The 19,570-nt window shown below is 40.5% G+C and overlaps 2 protein-coding genes across 3 annotated transcripts in view; one reads left to right on the top strand and one right to left on the bottom strand.

Moving 5' to 3' along the window:
- The window catches only part of LOC138184569 (uncharacterized), a 132,267-nt gene that overhangs the window by 107,601 nt on the left and 5,096 nt on the right, over positions 1-19,570 (bottom strand). The gene's annotated exons all lie outside the window — the stretch shown is intronic.
- The window catches only part of LOC138184570 (uncharacterized), a 181,573-nt gene that overhangs the window by 57,800 nt on the left and 104,203 nt on the right, over positions 1-19,570 (top strand). For both annotated transcript variants that reach the window (XR_011174344.1, XM_069122670.1), the window contains exon 2: positions 3,602-3,663. Coding sequence is in view for 1 of the 2 variants with exons in the window: in XM_069122670.1 (XP_068978771.1) it covers positions 3,602-3,663 (62 nt within the window). In the remaining variant the exon portion in view is untranslated. The remainder of the gene's footprint in view (positions 1-3,601; positions 3,664-19,570) is intronic.

Below are 19,570 nucleotides of genomic sequence, written 5' to 3' on the forward strand. Positions count from 1 at the left end.
AGAGAGACCGCAGTTGTTTGTAGAATTTCTAAAGGTCTGGGAAACCTTGGCGATTATTCTGCGTGTATTTAAGTCAATTTAATTAAGTCGCATAGTATGAGGATGGAATTATATCGTGGGATAACGGCTTGTATAAATTTACCCAATAACCGAGTGCAGCAGAGTAAGTAATCTGCTTTTAGGGCGGCGATGATGGAATAGGTGATTATGTTTCATACTTCGTTGAGAAAATGGAGTTATCTTAGTCGTGGCTTAGCTACTCGATTGCAAAAATTATTATTTTATGGAGTAAGGATCCAAATCTGAGTCTATAACGTATAATGTAACGCGTTATATATATATATATATATATAAAAACTTGTAAGAAAAAGAGAAATGCACAGTATTGGTCCTACTTATGACCTAAACGACAAGCGTTAATAGATTCAGGCAGGTTGTTCCTCAATTCTAAACTGGAGAAGGTTGACCGTGTAAGCGGTGTAGGTGTTTCAAACACTAGGATCGGTACAAAAAGTTGCGAGAAGTTCGGCTAACGCGTTTAATCGACCGCTTTTTGCGATAATGTCGAGCGGCGATAATTTAATACGCTGAAATTGATGAAAATTCGCGAATAGCGATAAGAATTTGGAAACTGGGTCACTCTAATGAGTTAGTTGGTACGAATCGTCTGAGATTCGCTACAGGGCAATCGAATCATTTCTTCAATGTAAGAAATATTCATTTCCATCCAAGAACTTGAAACTGTTGAATACTTGGGAAAATAGTTAAGAGGATTTAATGACTAAGTAGGGTGTAATAAATATTTAAAAGGTAAAATTTGTAGTCCCGTGAAAGAGATAATTGCATAATTATCTCCTAAATTACATATTTTCGCGAGAAACTTTCGCCTTTCATCTTCATTACGCGAACGTTTGAAATAAAATGAGAACACGCTGAAACCTCTGTTCTACTTGTATTAACTCATTCTACGTGCTCATTTTCATGCGATTCGTTGCCAAAAGAATCTAGGTGCTCGTTCGTTACCCGTTAATTGAAAATCGGGGACATAGAAGAGTGCACGCGAGAAATATCTTATCACAAACCAGCGGCTAAAACTTCGTCTAACGAACCGCCGCGTTACACAGTGTGCAGAACATAAATTTTGCCAGCTAAAAGAACGAAAAGAGAAAAGATGAAAAAGGATAGAAAAAGAAAAGTACAACGGAGAAGGGAGAGAAAAAAGTGGAAAATACTCGGCCGCTGGCCGTGGCTATTTTAAATCATTACGCGACTCTCCTGGGGGAAAATTTCGCGGTGAAACCACGCGAATTCCTCGGTGGAAGGCGTCGGATTTAAAATTAATTCTCCGCGATGCGATTGTGGCCGACAACAGAGTGATTAATCGACTCGATTTAAATGAGGTGTCCGTGCCGGAGAATTTGACATAATTGCAGAAAATGCTCGTCGTGTTTGCTAAAATTTGTCGTTGTCTTTATGGATACATACAGAGAATATTAGTTACTTTGGAACAACATAATTGTTCATGTTCTGTTGCTTAAAATCATTAATTAAATTATATGTATTTTTGGTAAACTTCTATGCCAAGATGAAGTAAGTCGATGATCTTTTCCTCTCCTTACGGTCAAATTATATATTCAAATTTCTATCTTTAAAAGTCGTAGCTATTTTTTTCCAAAAGTTGTATCCTCGTTAAAAAATTGTAATTTTATATTCAAACTTTTATATCCAAATTTAGTAACTCGACTGCTGTACTTTCTTCAAAAAACTACGATCTAATGTTCTCTCGAAAAACCTTGTACTCTGTTGTAGTCTTATATTTTTATCAAAAAGATATTCTGCGACTTGATAGAAGAATTGAAAATGTTTTCGATCAAACGTTCCTCCTTATATTCATTCAACACCGAACGTTTATTTTTGTTACAGTACGTACGTTTTTATTATCTTAATTTCGATTGTTTAACCGTTAAATATTCATAAAGAGAACTACGGTATCGTACGTATTAATCGTTATAACAAGGATTATTCAGTTCGTGGGAGATTGTACGCTCGATCGAGCGTAAGAAGACAAGCTTAAACCGTGAAGAGCACAGTTACCAAGATCGAGAGGCAAGATCTGCTCGATGTTACGACTAATTAACTAAATGCACGCGGCTGGCTCATTATCGTTCATTTAATAAAGTCCACCAAGCGAAACTTTGTCGCCTTTGTTCCCGGCCTATTGTTTCCGCAATCCCTCTACCGTAAAGTACCATTCCATTCCAGCAGTCTTGCCCCCTACCTTTACCAAGGAATTCATGGATCTAGAAATTCCTTTGAACGGGCGTCGATTTCCACGCAATAATTATCCGACGTATTAGCAATTCCAGTGCTTTTATTTCTCCACGATTTCCAATTCCCAAAATTTGCTTCTAATGATAAAAGTACCATCGATCTTGGAAAAGGAATATTCCCTTTCAAACGACAAACTTGAACACATCCATCAAAACTTATAGCGAACCAACAATCGTTCCTCCTCGCCATTATCAAAAATAACTATTCACGCTATAGAATGCAACAACCACCTGTTATCTGGTTTTCTTCAACCTTCTCCCCTTATATCTCGACTAATCTCAATTTTTCGAATATTTTTCTTAAAAGAAACACGCGCATCGCGACGGGGAAGGAATTTTCGTAAAACAGGAAACCCGTGGAACGATTCCGCTTCCGTGGCTGCCAATAAAGCGAAGGAAGTTGCGCGACGTGGTCCTCTGAAAAATTTATGAGCTACGATCCAGACCGGATAAAGAGAGAGAGAGAGAGAGAGAGAGAGAGAGAGAGAGAGAGGACGCAGTTTGACCCAGTTACGATCGAAATGTATCTCGCGCGAATTCGACGAGACTCGTTAGCGATCGACAGGGGGGAACCACCTGTTTTCCGCAGAGCAGAGGCTGAGACTCGTCTAAGAAAGGAAACAGATTACGATTCTGGCTGGATTTTGTCGCGGTGAGTCGGTAAAAATTCATAACGACGAACTGTGACTTCGACTCAGCAATCGTCACAGCGAGAGAGATCGATTCGGTTGCGTGACAATAATGTCGAGCAAACGAGAGTTCAGATTGGTAGGGGTGTGCGCGCTTGGGTTTCTAATTAAAATTTTCTATGATTTATCGCGGTTTTTATTAATGTGGAAATGAAACTAATTACGGAGCTGAAAGTCGTGCCGCGAGGATTAATTGGCTTCCGCGAAAAGTAAATCAGATGTGCAATTAATAATTTTCTAGGAAATGGAATCCCTGTATGCCAACGAATTCATGAATTTAAATCGGTGTCGTAAGAGGGCGGTGAATTGAATTTTTTTCACGATGTAAAAGTGTAATCACGAGGCGTGTTATGTTGTTGATTGTTTTTACTTTATGAAACGTGTTGTAGTGTTCCGATATACAGGGTGTTTAATTACATAGCTGAGTATAAATTAGGTATAAATTGGATTGAAATTAAAGTTTTGTTCTAATGAATCAGTCAAACATCCTCAGCTTATTATTACCACCGTTTCATTTGCCCTCAAACTGGTCAAATATCTTCGATTTATTTTTACCGTCGTTCTTTTTTTTCTGTTTCTCAGGTCACTTTCAAGCATCGTTTCATTGCCACGGAAAAATTCAGAAATTTACGAGACCATCGCACGTAAGTTACCAAGTCCAGCTACTATTTCAAAGATATAGTCTCTAAAATATTATTCAGATAAAGTATCTCTATCTATAAGAATTTAGCCCGGCCATAAATACGATTTCACTCCGCTCGCCATTTAAACCCTAATAAAACTCTCGATCCCTAAAGTTTCGACCTACGCTCTATACATAACCTGAGAGATGGTGCGGCGACGAAGGGTGTAGCAGTTTATTAGAAACTAGAGTATATCTGCAGAACAGACCCTGGCAATTACAATTTAGACAGTTTCCCTCGGGACAATAAACCAACATCTTGAATATTCACCGCTCCATCAACCTTAATTCTAACTATTTGAAAATCAAGCGAGGAGAATTTTTCAAAACTGTTCCTTTCTTCTCGACAAAAGAGGCACCGAGCGTACATTCCATTGGGATGATTTCCATCGACGTTTGAAAAAGCTTGAAACTCTGCGATTTTTCTACGAGACGCTTTCATCCGGGGCACTCGAGTAAATTCGTTGAGCGATCAGGGCGACGGAGGGTCGCTGATTAATCAGAGAACGTTTCCTCGATGACGTCGGTAAATTCCGGGAAGAAAACGGAGCCGATGGAAAAACAGGCTCCGCTGAAAAACGTGGAGGAAAATATGAAGGGTGACGCGCCAGTTCCCGATGGGAACGCGAAAGCTGAAGGAATCGTTTGGGAAAGTGGTGAAATAAAAAAAGCGATGGAGCAAGTCCTTCAATTAGTTTGCTTCGATTTAATTCTAAGGATCTGAAATTTTTATTCTGAATTGATTGGCTGTACGAATCGATCAAACGACGTATTTCTTTTAAAACGAAGAAGGCGGAATATTTGTGTAAATATCGTCTCGGTTCTCGATTACACGTTAACCGTACGAAATCTCGTGTTATCGTTCAACGATTGCGCAACTGCATGATGCGTGACTGAACGTGTAAATTTATGCAAGTCGGTGGACTATCGATGGAATCGTGGCAGTGAAACTGTCCCACACGCGACACCTCGCGAATCATCCCTTTTTGTCCCCGTAGACGTAACAGCACGATTATGAGTTTCGACTAATTAACTTACGCGCGGTACGATTAACACGCCGCCGGCCCATTACTTCGAGTTAGCGAAGCGTTAGCCGTGGCAACGGGGACAGGGATGAACCAGTAGACGAGAGTAAGCTGAAAACCAGGACTGCCAGGGGTGGGACGCGGTTAAATGGCGAACACCGTTTAGTAAAAGCGATTCGAACCACATAATACCGTTGGAAATCGTGTCAAGGAAAAAGATTGACGATTTCAACCAATTAGAAACGCCTCGTGAATGACATATCCCTTTGATCGAAGATGCGAAGGGTGCAAAACGCTTCTGCATAATGGAGAATCATTTCGAAGGTTTGTTATGCTCTGAAGGAAACGCGTAATACTGAAACTTTTCCACATACGTGTATTTTCGTGTCGCAGCAAAATATTAATCGCTACTTTTAAAAAAAAAAAAGATACGAAGATTCGACATTTGTAATTCCACCGATTCTGTCACGCAAACACTTTTATAGAAGCTTCGTCATTTCTTTTTATGTTTCTCTTACATCGAATCGCATTGTTCGTTTGTTTAAATTATACGGTTACGTAATTCCTCAAGAGGTCGGAAACAATTATTTCTTCGTTGTCGGAGGCGAGGAACGGAGGAAGAAGGCTGTGCGAAGAATTACATAATAAACACGTTACCGTGAAGCTGAACGTTTCCATCCGCGTGCACCTCTGCGACGTTTGTCACGGTCTGATTCACGAAATTAAACGGGGGAATTATTAACGCCCGAGGGTAATATTATTTCCAGTAAGGAAAACTGCTCGCCATAATGCTCACGCGCGACTCGCGTGACGTTTCCATCCAGCGCCAATTTCAATTTTCGTTTGTTCAGTACTAGCTGGCACTACGCTGACTCCTCTGACAATCGAATCTCGCGCGAAAACCCAGTTCTCCAACTTGTTTTGTCTCGGTAAACGTTACGCAGTACGAGCTACTATTTCTGTTTCTCGTTTCCGGATCTACGGAAACTGATATTATGTTGTATTCGCATTTCCAGCAGCTGTAAAGCTATACTATACGTTTTCAGCATCGAGTGGTACCAGTTTTAGATATTATAGTGAGATTTTAAGTAGAACGATCGCGATGGTTATTTTCATGAAAATTCTTCTTCGCCGTGTATACTTATCATCTAGGTAATTTCATATAAAATATACAATACATTTACAGTTTCATGCAGAAAGCTACGATATAAATTGTAGGGTAAATTAAAAAAGAAATTGCGATACGAGTTGGAGTTAAATTGAATTTGGAGAAGATTATAGTAATAATACACTATGGTATATGATGAATTATACTAATATCTTACAAGAAACAAGAAACTATATGCTGCGTCTCAACCAAATAATCCTGCTGCCTTATTCACCAGCGAATCATCTCCAACCCCTATTCATCATCCCCTAAGCCACGCAGTTTCGTCAAAGTAGTCTTCAGGAACTTGGAGACAGGGAACGTTCGTTCGGTGAAAGAGAAACAGAGAACGATTCCTCGATACGCTGTCAACCGGACCACCGTTTCCAAAACTCTGCATCCCGAGGGTTCGACAGAAGGGGTTCCGCGTTTCTTCGTCGAGTTTCCGAGTTAATTCCCGAACTTCCCATGTCTAGCTACGTCGAGCTTCAGTGTGTCAATGCGGCGAGCCGCGTCAAAGCAACGGAAAATTGGCCGTGAATAATTAACTAACTCCCCCACAATTCCACGTGAATTCACTTTCTCCGTCGCTCTCTTTTTCACCCCCTTGTCCCGCTCTTTCTAACGTTCAAATGCGTTCCGTCAGTCGAAAATGGGACAAAGAGAATGCGGCTGCGTTTTCACAATTAGCTACTTATTAAACGACGCCTAGTTTCACGGGAAAACGCACGGAGAAGAGAGAAAGAGGCGCAACGAAAATCCACCCCTATTTCCGGACAACGCTCACCCAACGTTCTCGCTGTTGATTATTTACGTTTGCCTTTACTACATTCCTCTGTTCCTTCTCGTTCTACCACCGCTTGCGAGCTTTGTCGGTGAAAGCCAGCGGAAATAAAAGATAGAAATAGCATAGGTGCGGTTAACGGCGCAGAAATTGACGTAATTGTCGTATCGATTAACTCGATCGTACCAATTGATTACGCTCGTTAAAGACTCGTTTTCCGAGGAATAATACCGAGCTTCGTACCTTCTCCCCACTTTCCTCTAATATTCTGTAACGTTTGAGCTTTCATACAGCAGATCCATCTTTAAGAATCGATTCTATTTCGGAACAGAAAGAGGAAAGGAAGTGTTTCTCGACGACGGAGAAGAAAGTCGCGGGATAAACGAATTCAAAGGAACGCTAAGAGACTGCTGGCTGTCAGGGTGCTACGGAAAACAAAAAACCTACCCCCGGCATTCGTCGTCGCGGAGAGGGGAGAGGGTGAATCCTTTATTAAAAGTGGCCTGGAGAAACAATGAGACACTCGACATTGCAAAGAGGAAGGGAAAGAAGGTGGCTGGAAGAGGTGGGAGCAAGGTGAAACGAGCGCATAAATTATGCTTATGAGCCACTTCGTGTGTTCCCGACGCCATTTTAAAATTATACTTTTAAATGTGGCCCGCTGGTGTAGCAGGAGACGTTGCCATCCCCCGTCTCCGACGCCCAACTACCCCGTTCCTTCTACGACATCGGCTCGTCCACGTATCATCCCCGGGTTTCACCCTCGAGAATTTGTTGCCCCAGCCTAAGAGCATTATTTTGTTAAAAGTACCTACTGGCTACCACTGCGACCCGGAATAAATTCCCCGGTCCGAAAGGAATCACCCTATTTATCGTCACGAACTGAAACAGCTGGTTTCTTCTGCAGCTGCAACCCTCGTGCCGCGCGGTGATAACATTTATTATTGCGAACGGAAGCTGCATGCCTCGAACTACACCCCCTCTACCGAGTTCGAGCGCCACTCCTTATCGTTTTGCCACGGATAACTCCTACGGAGCAACTCCGGTTTCCAGAGGGTGGATCTTCTTATCCTTGTGTCCGTATTTTTGCTGAGACTGTTTGCGTGTTATCAATCGCGCGCCGGATAACGCGCGGTTGTTTCTCGAGAAAGATAAATCGGGTTTCTCGAATTTTAGCAAGTTTGTATTTGTGTGCTAGGGAAAATAATAGGTGTAGTTGATTAAACGGTTTATCTCAACGCGAGAAAATACTTGTTGGATGAATAAAAAGAAAAAATTAGTATTTTAACAGCGACCTCGCGTCTGTCAGTCGTTAATTTATTACGATGCGCAAATTGTCTTTTAGGGGTTATTTTCAAGAAACGTTTGTAGAATTCTGAAGTTATGCAAAGCCGAGATGAATTTGGTTAAATCGTAGTACATTCGTGGTAAACGAAGAGGACGAAGAGTGTAAAAAATTAAAGTTCTAGTAGATCGGTAATGAATAGGGAGAACAGGAGCCTTCGTCTTTTCTACTCAATCAAAATAACTCGCTTAAGAAGAAAAGCGGCTGCATTGTCTACTACTCCACTTCCCACCGTTTCAACAAATTTACAATGATCCGCTTACATTTTCCACTCTGTGGCTTACGCGGCTGCCCCTAAACACGCCGAAGAACATTTAGCAGAACCTCCTTCGTTTTCAGTGAATCCATAGAAAATCCAGGCCCTTGTGCTATGGAAATATAAATGATAATTCGTCGACAAGGAAAATTCTAATATAACCGTAACTTGAACATAAGCGCTTTAAAAAAAATGTTAAATTCATTCTAGAGAAAATAACTCTCCGAGTACAAATCACGCAGTATGCTGACTGATTCTGAAAAGAGAAATTGAAATAAGAAATCGCGTATGCGGATAACGAGTTTCTCGTATTCTTCGCAATCTCAAATATTTCCTAAGAGTGGAAGATCGTAATTCGGCCAGAAATGTCTCAAAGAATTCAGAAGGATCGAGGTTACAGAAAATTTGGAAAAAATACATTTTATATAATCAGTTTTTTGGTTCCTCCATGTAAATTTTTAATTCGCTTGAACATTGGAGAAAGTTTCGTTGGAAAACGGTGATTTCGTAAAAATAGTGATATAGCGCCACCATTTCTGGCAAGAAATAGGAGTAGAATGCAGTGAAAGAAGTATGTGATCCTCGGTAATAGCCAAACGGCTCTCGCAGCTGGCTGAAAAACTTTCGACTCCAAGGTGAGTCACTCCTTTCTGGCTTTCTCCGTCTCTATATCCTTGTATTTTTCGTACACTCCGTATCCTTTCTCGTCTGTTTCTCTATTGATTTCCATCCTCTATATCCTGTTCTTATTCGCCGGCTTAAAACATCGCTTCTTCGCTCGTTAGACATTCTAAGAAATACCACATTGAAGTATTTTGCTGATATCGTCATCAAATACTAAATTTTTGATCAAGTTACAAATTCGTAATTCATCAACTTTTCCGCAATATATTTTACACCCAGCTACTTTATTCCCTATTTTTATATAATTTTTTCTATTCTCTCGTTTCGTATACGTATATATGAGACATAATTTTTCTCAACCACGAAGCAACCGCGTCAAACCAAACGCGATCACACAAACTACGACTTTCTTATTCTTCCATCCGCGTCTCTCACTCGCAGAGTTCACGAAACATTCTCAAGCACCAAGAGAAGTTACTTTAATGATCAGAATGGCCAACAATATCGATGCAACACCATATCAGCCCCCAATTTCAGCAGGAAATAGCAACAAGTTTTTTTCGTGCGCCATTCCACGCCAGACTCGAGGAACGAACCGAAGTTTCCTGGTGGATCCGTTGTTCTCTCTCGATCTTGCCTGGACACCGGGTCTCTGCCCCTCATCCCTTCTGCTGTCCCATTGTTTCTCTTCCTCCCGAAGGCTTAACGGCTCTTTTATCGTCGAGTCTTTCTTCGGTCGCGCGCGCTACGGGTGCAACCGTTATAAAAGCTGCAGGCTTGCAATGTAAGAAACGCGCGATCTCAGCGCGTTCTCCGAACGGGAACAATGGAAAATGGAGCCATCCAACAATCCACGCGCCACCCCGTCCCTCCGTACTGCGACATTTCCCTTCTCTTGTATTTCTATAGATGGCCCCCGCAGATTCTTCCTTCAGATTATTGTAAACATTCTACGAACGGTTGTCGTCGCGCGCCCGCCATTGTGTCGCCGCGAGACACAGCCGGAAAATTGAGAAGCGGGATCAGATCGGTGGCGATTTTTTAACGGTGGAATTCCTCGTAATTTTTAACTCTGCTCGAATTTTTTTTTTTTTTTTTCTTTTTTTAACTCTGCAATACCATCAACGTTTGGTTTCATACCTGTGGTTTTTCCTATTTTATTCCTCTTATTTGACTTCATTGTCGTCGATTACGGTGTCTCGGTGTTATCGGAAGAATAATTTTGCTTTCTTCCGTTGATTCTGGTTTCGTGCGCGACTCTCTGAAGGAAAATGAAAGGAATGATCGAGATGCTGATTTCGCTGATTTCCTCTAGTTATCGCTGTTTCCTGGTTGTTACGGGAATTTGGGAATAGAGGATATTAAAGGTTGGAAATTTAGGGGCGTTCTTAAGGTGAGTTTTCAGCATCGTTCGTGGAAGAAAGTGAATGGGCTTGTTAGGATACTTTTACGGTATTGTGTACATTTATAAAATGAAATATTCTAACGATAAGAGATATTAATTTAATACGATAGTTTGAGAAATATTGATTTAACAGGATATATGCTAAGGAATATTGGTCAAATATTTAATAAATATTAATTCAATAAAATATTCGAAGAAATATTGCTGCTTCGATTACTAGTTATGACGACACTTAAATAAAAGATGTCGAGTGTCTTAACAATATTCAGAATTCGTTAAAAAGTTCCAGAATTCATTAAAAACTACAATTTTCGTTTCTTGCGTGCGTTAATATTAAACTATTTATTAGAACACATCAATTATGAAGCTGCAAGGAATAGGAGATGAATAAAATAAATAATTCAGAAATGAAGTCTAAACTCCAAAGAGCAAAGGCAAACGCTTTTCTCACAAGCCAAACGAGAAACGAAATTCAGCTTTTTGCCCTTCGATTGTCACAGCGAAGGTAGGAAAGCGAAGCAAAGCAAAGGAGAGAGCAAACGAAAAGAAACCGTGGAATCTAAGGAAAAGACGGACACATAAATAAGTCGGTAAGACAGCACGGAGAGACGGGAAACGCTTCCGGATGTAATTCTCCAAATAGGTTCCGGTTTCGGTTCCACTCGACCGAGCGTGACCAAGCACGCGCATCGTCCAGCTCGCGGCCCGACGAATTCACGACATTTTTGCGGTTCACAGAACTAGAAAATGGTCGCGTAGGCCATACTGTTTCCACTTCTTCGTAGCTGGTGTCCGCGAAGTATAATTTCTATTGACAAAACCGCCAGACTCTATTAAAGATCCATGCTAAATTACTTCAGCTTCTTCGTTTCTACTTTTTCCGCTCATCCCGCGAAGAATCTCTCAGAAATTTCACCAGCGCTCGGGATCTTCTCATTTCGCAATTTTCCATGTCCAGATTGAAGTGGTTTTATGCGTGAATAGATATCGAGAAGATTACGCTAACATAATCCAGCAAAAACCGATGGTGAATTGATCGAAGAAAGCAATCGGTTCCATCTCGTTGCAACTTCAATTTCCCAACGCTCGAAATAGAAGGGGGAGGTAGATATAAAGAAAGAAAAAAGAAGGAGACAGAGTGATAGGATTCAGAAATGTCGTATACGCGTCGTTCTAGTAGGGAATATCATTCATTGTCTCCGTTACCTTTTCCCCTTTTCTAAGGAGTTCAAAGAGCTAAAAACCTCTCAAACGCGAAAAAACTCATCGTAGTAATAAGTCATCGTTGCGTTGAAAGAATAACGTTCATGCAGCAACAGAGTCTCGCTAGCCTTTGTGAGAAACCTTTCTAAAATGCTCGACACGAATGAAATTAAAAACCATGTAAAGAGGGAACGTCCCCGTGGACGTAGACGTGTTTAAAAAAGAATCTGCAAAGGAAATCTCCGGTGGCTCTTTTCCGACGATAAAAACATCCACTTGATTCGAAATTGTCTCTTCTTACGAAAATTCTCCAAACGTTGGAAACATTTGCGGAACAGTTCGTGGCTGGTTTCGAGGGAACCGATATGTGGGTCGTTTAAGGAATTACATACGCAACTGCCTCTCTTTAAATTTCTCTTTTCTACAGAGATCCTTTCAGATATCAGCATCATCTCCTCTTACATTCTTGGTTATTTCGAAAAGATTCTCTTCTTTGAACTGAGAAATTTGCATGCATATTTTTCGTGTGATTTTTACTCTGTTTCAAATATCGCGTATCTTTTTGAAGATTTTAGATTTATCGAAGATTAGATTATTTATCAAAAATCAAAGTGAAAGAAAACACGAAAAGAGGAGGAGAAGAGAAGGAAAGCAAAGGAAAGAAGTGGCCTACAATTTTAATTCAGCATTTTAAATGACAAAAAGGAGCGTGAATTCCATTCCGTTCAATGTAAAAGGTTCCGATACCTTTTATGATCCAGCAGAATCGATCGAATTCACCTGGAACAATGAAATCGTTCGGAAACGAGGAACGGAAGGACACCTGGCGTAAAAATCGAAAACGCTCGTCCGACTCGCGATACTATGCGCTCGCTATAGTCGAATTACCGTCGCGTTCCCGTTCCTCTTCGATGAACCAACGAGAGTAAAAAAAAAAAAAAAAGAAACGTTTCTCCCCGATACCGGAAAAAGAGAATTAATATGAAAACCGCAGGGGGTGCCGCAAAACGGCCTGACCATGCTCGTTCGCAATAATCGACTCTGGTACGAGCGTTGCTCCTCTCAATTCCTGCGAATGAATTCAATCGAATTCGGCCGATTGACGTTCCCCGGTTCGACCGGCTTCTACGAATTTCCGCGCCAGCAATTGTGTCGTGCCAAATTTCGAAATGATGATCGTTTATTTCACCGTGACCCGCGGAATGCGAATCTTCCTCGGGGCTGAAGCTTTTTCTGAATTTTTACAGAGGATCAGAGCGTGTTTCTCTATGCAAATTCGTATTTTCATAGGCACGCGTAAAGAATTCAATTTTTTGCTCGAAATGTAGTACCCATCGCAGTCATTTCAAGTTCGATGAACTTGAATTTCGATGAAGACAACGGTAATCTTATTGACTTTTTAAAGGAAACCAAAGTTAGCAATGGAGGAAAAACTGCAACAATTTATCTGCTTTTTTAAATGTCGAATATAGGCATAACGATGAAATAAGTTAATGAACTAATCAGCGAACACGCTGATCGTCCATAATTGGTTTCTAATGATCATAACTCGGTAATTCAGGTTTAATAGCCGTGAGTGGTTTATTGCTACTCTGATTCAATTAATTACACCATTAATCGCGTAATAATCGTAGCTAATTTCTTGCTAATTGAGATGTGATTCCGTATTACACCGATACATATCCAACGTGACATCTATCTACATTTTTTCTCTTTTCTTTTTTCTACGCTGTATATATATAAAAAAAGCATGGGATTGAAAACTCTTTGTATCTCTTGTTGTTTTTTTTTTTAAGAAATATCAACCTGTGCCTGACACGATACGTTCCGCTACTACTTGCACCGCGGCTTCTCCTTTTTCCTTCTCTTATCGATAAACATTTCTCTTCTTCTGTTGTCGTGCGCATCATATTTTCTTGTTACAATTTCTGATACCTATTTCCCTCAGAACGTAGACAAGATACACCGTCATTCAAAGGAGAAAACTTTCTCTTCGTAAAGCAATCGAGAAATATTTCTTCTTCAAAGAAACACTCGGCGACAAAACAAGTACATACGATGTTGTAAGAATTGAGAGGCGGAAAAGATTCGACGTAGCAAGATCAAAATGAAGTCACACGTAACATACAGTGACTCGCGAAAGCGTTAAAACACTTAATATCCCACGAGGTTTATCGATATAATCGATAATTAACTGATCGAATACTCTTGCTATATCTAGAAAATATTATGTGCGTATTAAACGCCTCTTAATTTCCGTAGAATTTTCTGTCAAACTTCCTCAGTATAATTATCATAGTCGAATGTTAGTTGATGAACTTTCGAAATGCTTCGTACAACGTACATAATATTTCACATACGTAATTCGTAAAAGTGTTCGAATACGTTGCGATTCTGTATGCGCGATTCCAGCGGAAATATATATATATATATATATATATATATATATATATATATATATATATATCCCAAGGCAATGGTACCACCGTGTAACATATTATCATTTAACGAAAACTAGCATGAACTCTCCGCCGTCGGAAACAACCAGCCATCCTCGATGACACGCAAAATTTCGCTCGCAACACGTTGAGAAATGGAGGCTCGAAATGGAACAAGGGGGGTAGTTTCGCTTTCCATGATAACGCTTGTTGTGTAACGAATCAGCTTAGGAAATACGCTGGATAATGAATGAATAATTCGCTTTAATTGAGTTCCGACACTGGTTCATACGCAAACCGGTGACCGTTAATTAATTACGAAACACGCCTCTCTTTAAACCGTCGACCAACTAATGGACGCGTTCGCAAAATTAGAAAAGTTCAAAATACACCGTTCAACATGTCATCGAAATACAACGGTGCAAAAGCGAATTGATTAGTCAATCGTCTATAATTCGGATAACGTAAAAAAGCGTTTAGTGTTTCGTTCAAGAAATATTTGTTCAATTGGTAACGATCGAACCGCTTCGACGAGCGAACAACATTTCTTGAACGTTATACTTTTAACTTTGCAATTCATCAACCATCGACATCCGACTCAATCCTCTTTTTACTCTTTTTTCTTCAGTTTGTCTTTCTTCTTCGAAAAGAGTACATTTTTAATCCAACCTTGAGAGAAACGAAACACAGTCGACAGAAACATTTTCCAGTAAAACTTGGAGAAGGTTCCGGTTTAAACAGGTTCCCGTTTCTCTAGCGCGTCGCCCATGAGTCGACGGAACAAATAGAAACGAACGTCGACGTCGTCTTTGCTCAACACTTCTGGTCGAATCGGAATCGTGGAACACCGAAGGCATCCGCAAAACGCGTGACGGTAAACAAGCGAGCAGATTGCGGAGAGAATCGCGTCGATCCTTAATTCGGAACGACATATTGAAACATGGAGAAGAGGATAAGGCGGGTTTTACATTAAAGTCGAATCGTACACTGGCTCGATTTAACAGAAAGGAAAAAAGAAGCAACTCGCTTCGCTTCGTTATGTTGATAATTAGCGAGGGAGTTGCTAGAGCTTTAATTGGACTCGTTCCCAGTTCTGTTTTTTCCTACGATTGCCCAAAGAGATGAACTTACCGTAGTTAGTATTTGGAAGAGATCTGTGGATATCGTGGAAGATTTGCGATAGTACGAATAAAGAAGGAATAAAGAAAAATTAATATATTTGATATGGGTAATTGCGTATGAAATTAATTCGATTAAATGGTATGCAATTGTTCGTACAAATTAAAAAGTAATTATAGAAAGAACGAATAGAAAGAACGAGACAGATTGTCGTAGGAAATTTATGTTTTCTAGAGATATACAGTCTCTGTAGTATAAATATCTGTAAGAAGGAATACGGTATGGAAGTCTCATTAGCGTAATGAGCACTGCCTTTGCTCGCTAGAAAATTAGCTGGCATTTGAATTATGGTGTTTCGAATTTCTAAATTGTTTCTTACTTATGTAGCCTGTCCTCGTTTTCGCTCTTGGGACGTGTCAAGCGAACAACGAAAGCGTTATCATCACTTTTATCGATTAACCTTCTGCATGGAAAAAATTCGAATTTCCGCTTTTAAAAACGAAAAAGCATCATTCATCGATCAATCCTCTCCACGGAAAATTCGAATTTCACCCTTCAGAAAGTACAAACACATCGTTCATTGATTACCACTTGCCACAAAAAAGTTCAAATTTCCTTCTATAGCAGCTAGAAAATTCCCTGTCGATGAAATCTCTTTTCCAGAAAATTTGAATTGGCACCTTCTGAAATTGGAAAACGCTATTCGTGTCGGTCAACCCTCTCCGTGAAAAAATTCGAATACCCGTTCTCCAAAATTGAAAATTCCTCCTATAAAAAAAGAAAAAGAAACACCCTTGCTCCCATTTCTCTTATAAAATCTTCTCAGTTGCACGAATGCGGTAGATCGACGATAATGCACTCTCTAATAAGCTTTAAGCCGCGATAGAAAGTCTACACACCTGATTCTCCCCCTCCAAAGTATTTAACACCCTATATACGAAGGGGTTGTAAGCTTGTCTACAAATTTATTCGCGTCTCTTCGCCTCCTGTTATCGGCCTAGCGGCCAGATCGGATTGCGTGCTTCTGCACGTATTACGCGACCGAATGGCGACAAATCAAGATCAGACGTGGAAAGAGGGTTGTTCGTGGTACTTGGAAACCAGTCATCCTACGAAATCGAACGTCGAGCAAGCGATCGGTATATAACAAACAAAACGTAAGAAGGACGAGACTCGAGCGTACGGAAGCTTCTTAGGCGTCGCAAGCCATCATCGTGAACGAGTGCAGCGATTTACCATTTTGAAAATATACGCCGCTGGAGGGTAGTTTTAGAAACGTGTATGCGAAACCAGGGAACGTTACAGGAATTCATACAGGCCATGATAGATGGACTCGACTGGCATAGGAAACGCGAAGCTTCCTCGCGTTGAGTTTTTGCAAATTCCGCGGAATTCTCGCTCTTGGAGAGGGGTGGGGAAGCTGTTTACTCTCTCGAGGGTTGTTCTACCGTGGAACGTTTAAAAAATTGTCACGTAGACTTATTCTTTCTTTTCCTATTTTCCTTTCTTTGTCTTGTAGAAATGTTCGCTTTGATTTCCATCGAATTGTTTGCGAACGACGTTTCCGAAAAATCGTCACGTACGTCTGTCTCTCGTCTTCTACGTACTCCGTTAGAATGAATTTTCGCGAAACGATCGTATCGCGAACAGAGTGGAACGAAATGTAGAGGGAAAATTGGTTTGTGCTATTCGTGACTTCCGATACGCAACGTCGCGTTTTATAGCGACATTTAAGCTGTTAAAATTTGAATTCCATCGATAAATTTATCGAGGCGTTAGAAATTTTGGTGAGATCTATCGAATTGTTCTTTCATTTCGAAAGAAACCCTTGCGGTATTTCGATAAAACATTAGAGAAAAATTAACTTTCTTGATCTAGAGGCAATATTTTTTCCATAATCAAAGGACAATCCGCATAGTTGTGATTTTTTCGTTTCGTCCTAGTAAGAAATCATTCAAAGAGGACAGAACGAAACGTGCTTGTTGGTAGAAGAGAGGTAGAGGGATGTTTACGAATCGATCGGTGACAGGAAGGAGAATCGGTTCCTTTTCGACGCACGCGACTGGCATTCGTTTCTTAAAACGAGCCGTGATATACACGTGTCTATCGATAAGCAACCTAGTTCGTTCGCACGACTGTACCATAAAAGAACCTCTGATACCAGAACTTTGTTGGAGATCGTGACACCCCGGACACCTCGTTTGCTCAGTTCGAGTAAACTAGCTCTCTTTTCAGTTGACGAAGCTTCGGCAAATTGTTCCACTTAGAAGAAGCAAGAGAATTTTACCGAAATTCTTTCATCGATCCTCTTCTTCCGAAATAAAATCTTTGCTTGTATACCTTGTGTCGAGTTATTACCAAGTAGTGGAATAATTCATAGATACAACATATTGGGAAACTCGCGTTAAATCAGGAAAAAAGGAACGTGCGCTTTTATTGTAAGACAACAAAGAAATACAATTGAAACGTAACCTAATTGCGACACGAGTTCCATTAATAGATAACAGTTTCCAACAATATCGAATTCTTTAATAAAATGTCTGTCATAGACAAGGAAACGTTCTCCCATAAATTAAATTTTTCCCCAACGATCCTAAAATTTCAAAGCAAACCAGAAGAAGCGAAATGAGGTGGCAATTCCTTCCCTCCGATCGGTATAAAATCGTGCATGACTGGTGTAACAAACTAATTGACTTCTTCGTTAGTCTTCAGTTTGCTTTCTTCCTCTTCTGCTCGCGGCCACGACTCTACTAGCCGAGGTGAACAATTTGCGAGCGATGAATAAAGAAACGAGTAAAATCCGCGATCGCTTCTCCCTCTATTACAATGAAAATCTCGTCCTTGCCCTGAGGAGGGCTCGTAACGAGCTCCGATTCCGGACTAGTAACGCGGTAAAGGAAACACCCCGGTACCATCGTCGACGATACTACCCCTTCTCTTCCACCTTTCGTCGTACAATACCTCGATCGAGTCTCGTTATCGGCCTATTTCTCGTTCGTTACCTTCCGTTGGTTTGTATGTGGCTTGCGATGGTCCCTCCACCTAATTCTCGTATTTTATATCTGCTTTGTTTCACCGTTTCACAATTTCGAATTAGTTTTCGACGATTTTACAGTGATACTACTTCTGTACTGCTAAACTTCTTTGCTTCGAAACTACTTTACTAATTGATGTAATTTTGTACGAAGTTCCTTTCGAGAATATACTATATCTTCTGGTATCTATTTATAAAAAATCAAAAATCTTTTGTCCCTTGCGTGTCACCGTGCTTCGATTAAAATGAGTGCGAAGTGACTACAGAGATGGATAGAAAAACGGTACATCGTTGGCGCTGATTACGTTAATTTCTAGAAATGTTTGATTACTTCGAGTTAACATTTATCGACGCTTTACTATCACTAACATTATTTACTGCTGTTCGAGCGGTGGGTGGAAGCGAGTGTGAAGTAAACAGCAAGTAGAATAAAACGATTGCTGATCAGATAATAATCCTATACACGATCTCGTAAAAGTTATCGTTGAACAACCACTAAGTAGTACAGGGCAATCAATGGTCGGACAATAATCCTACATGAAACCTACATAGAAGTAACTGTGGAGTAACCAGCAAGTAGTTGCAGAGTTGTAAGTTGTTGCATCACAGGACAGACACTAACGCTACATTCTGTATAAAATCTACGATCAACATAAAATAACAAGCAAGTAGTACAGGACTATGGTATGAACGATCAAGTAGAACAAGACGACAACTGGTCAAACAACGCGGCTGTACACATACCCCGGAAGCTGCTGTAGAGAAACAAGCTAGTAAAATAGGATGATCTCTGGTCAGACTACTGCTATAAACGAACCGAAAGACACGGTATATTATTAAGCGTGTTGATGAAGATGGAAATGGAATTGTTGGAAGATCGTTGAGATTAGATCAGACGTCAGGATATCGGACAGAGAATAATCCTAAATTCCCAGGAGAGCAATGCTAAGGAAAGAAGGACACTGGTGGGGTACGATGGTATTATGTTTGCATACTGCATCGGAAAGGCGCATTCTCCTTGGATGCAGCTTGCACCCGTCTTGAATATTCATGCGAGTCTCGTAACCGATGGAAATGTCAATGCGCGAGACAAGCTTCGTACGAGGAATGTCAGGGAAAGAAAAATAGAAGAACACAACAGAAACGATGTAATTGCGTTTTATACATTTATTTTTTCTCTCAAAATTTATTATTCAAAAGAGAGGCATTCTACGGACGATTCTACAGAATCGCGTAAAAATCACGGTAAGAGGCGACAAAATCTAGACGAATTAGCGGATCTCGCTTCAAGAATCTTTGGCCATTTCGTTTTGTCGATGCGGTTAGTAATTATCAGAGAGACTTCTAATTTGTACAGTTTTTACCCTTAATCAGCGACCGGGTTGTACAGAGGCTCGTTAATTAACGAAACCCGGTCGCAAGGTTCGGCTTGAACGTGAGCCTCGACCTGGAAACATCATATCTCTAGGCAAACCAAGGGGTAGGTGAT

The sequence above is a fragment of the Bombus flavifrons genome, chromosome 10 (genome assembly GCF_040668555.2).
Source record: "Bombus flavifrons isolate JBK064 chromosome 10, iyBomFlav1_principal, whole genome shotgun sequence".
NCBI lineage: Eukaryota > Metazoa > Arthropoda > Insecta > Hymenoptera > Apidae > Bombus > Bombus flavifrons.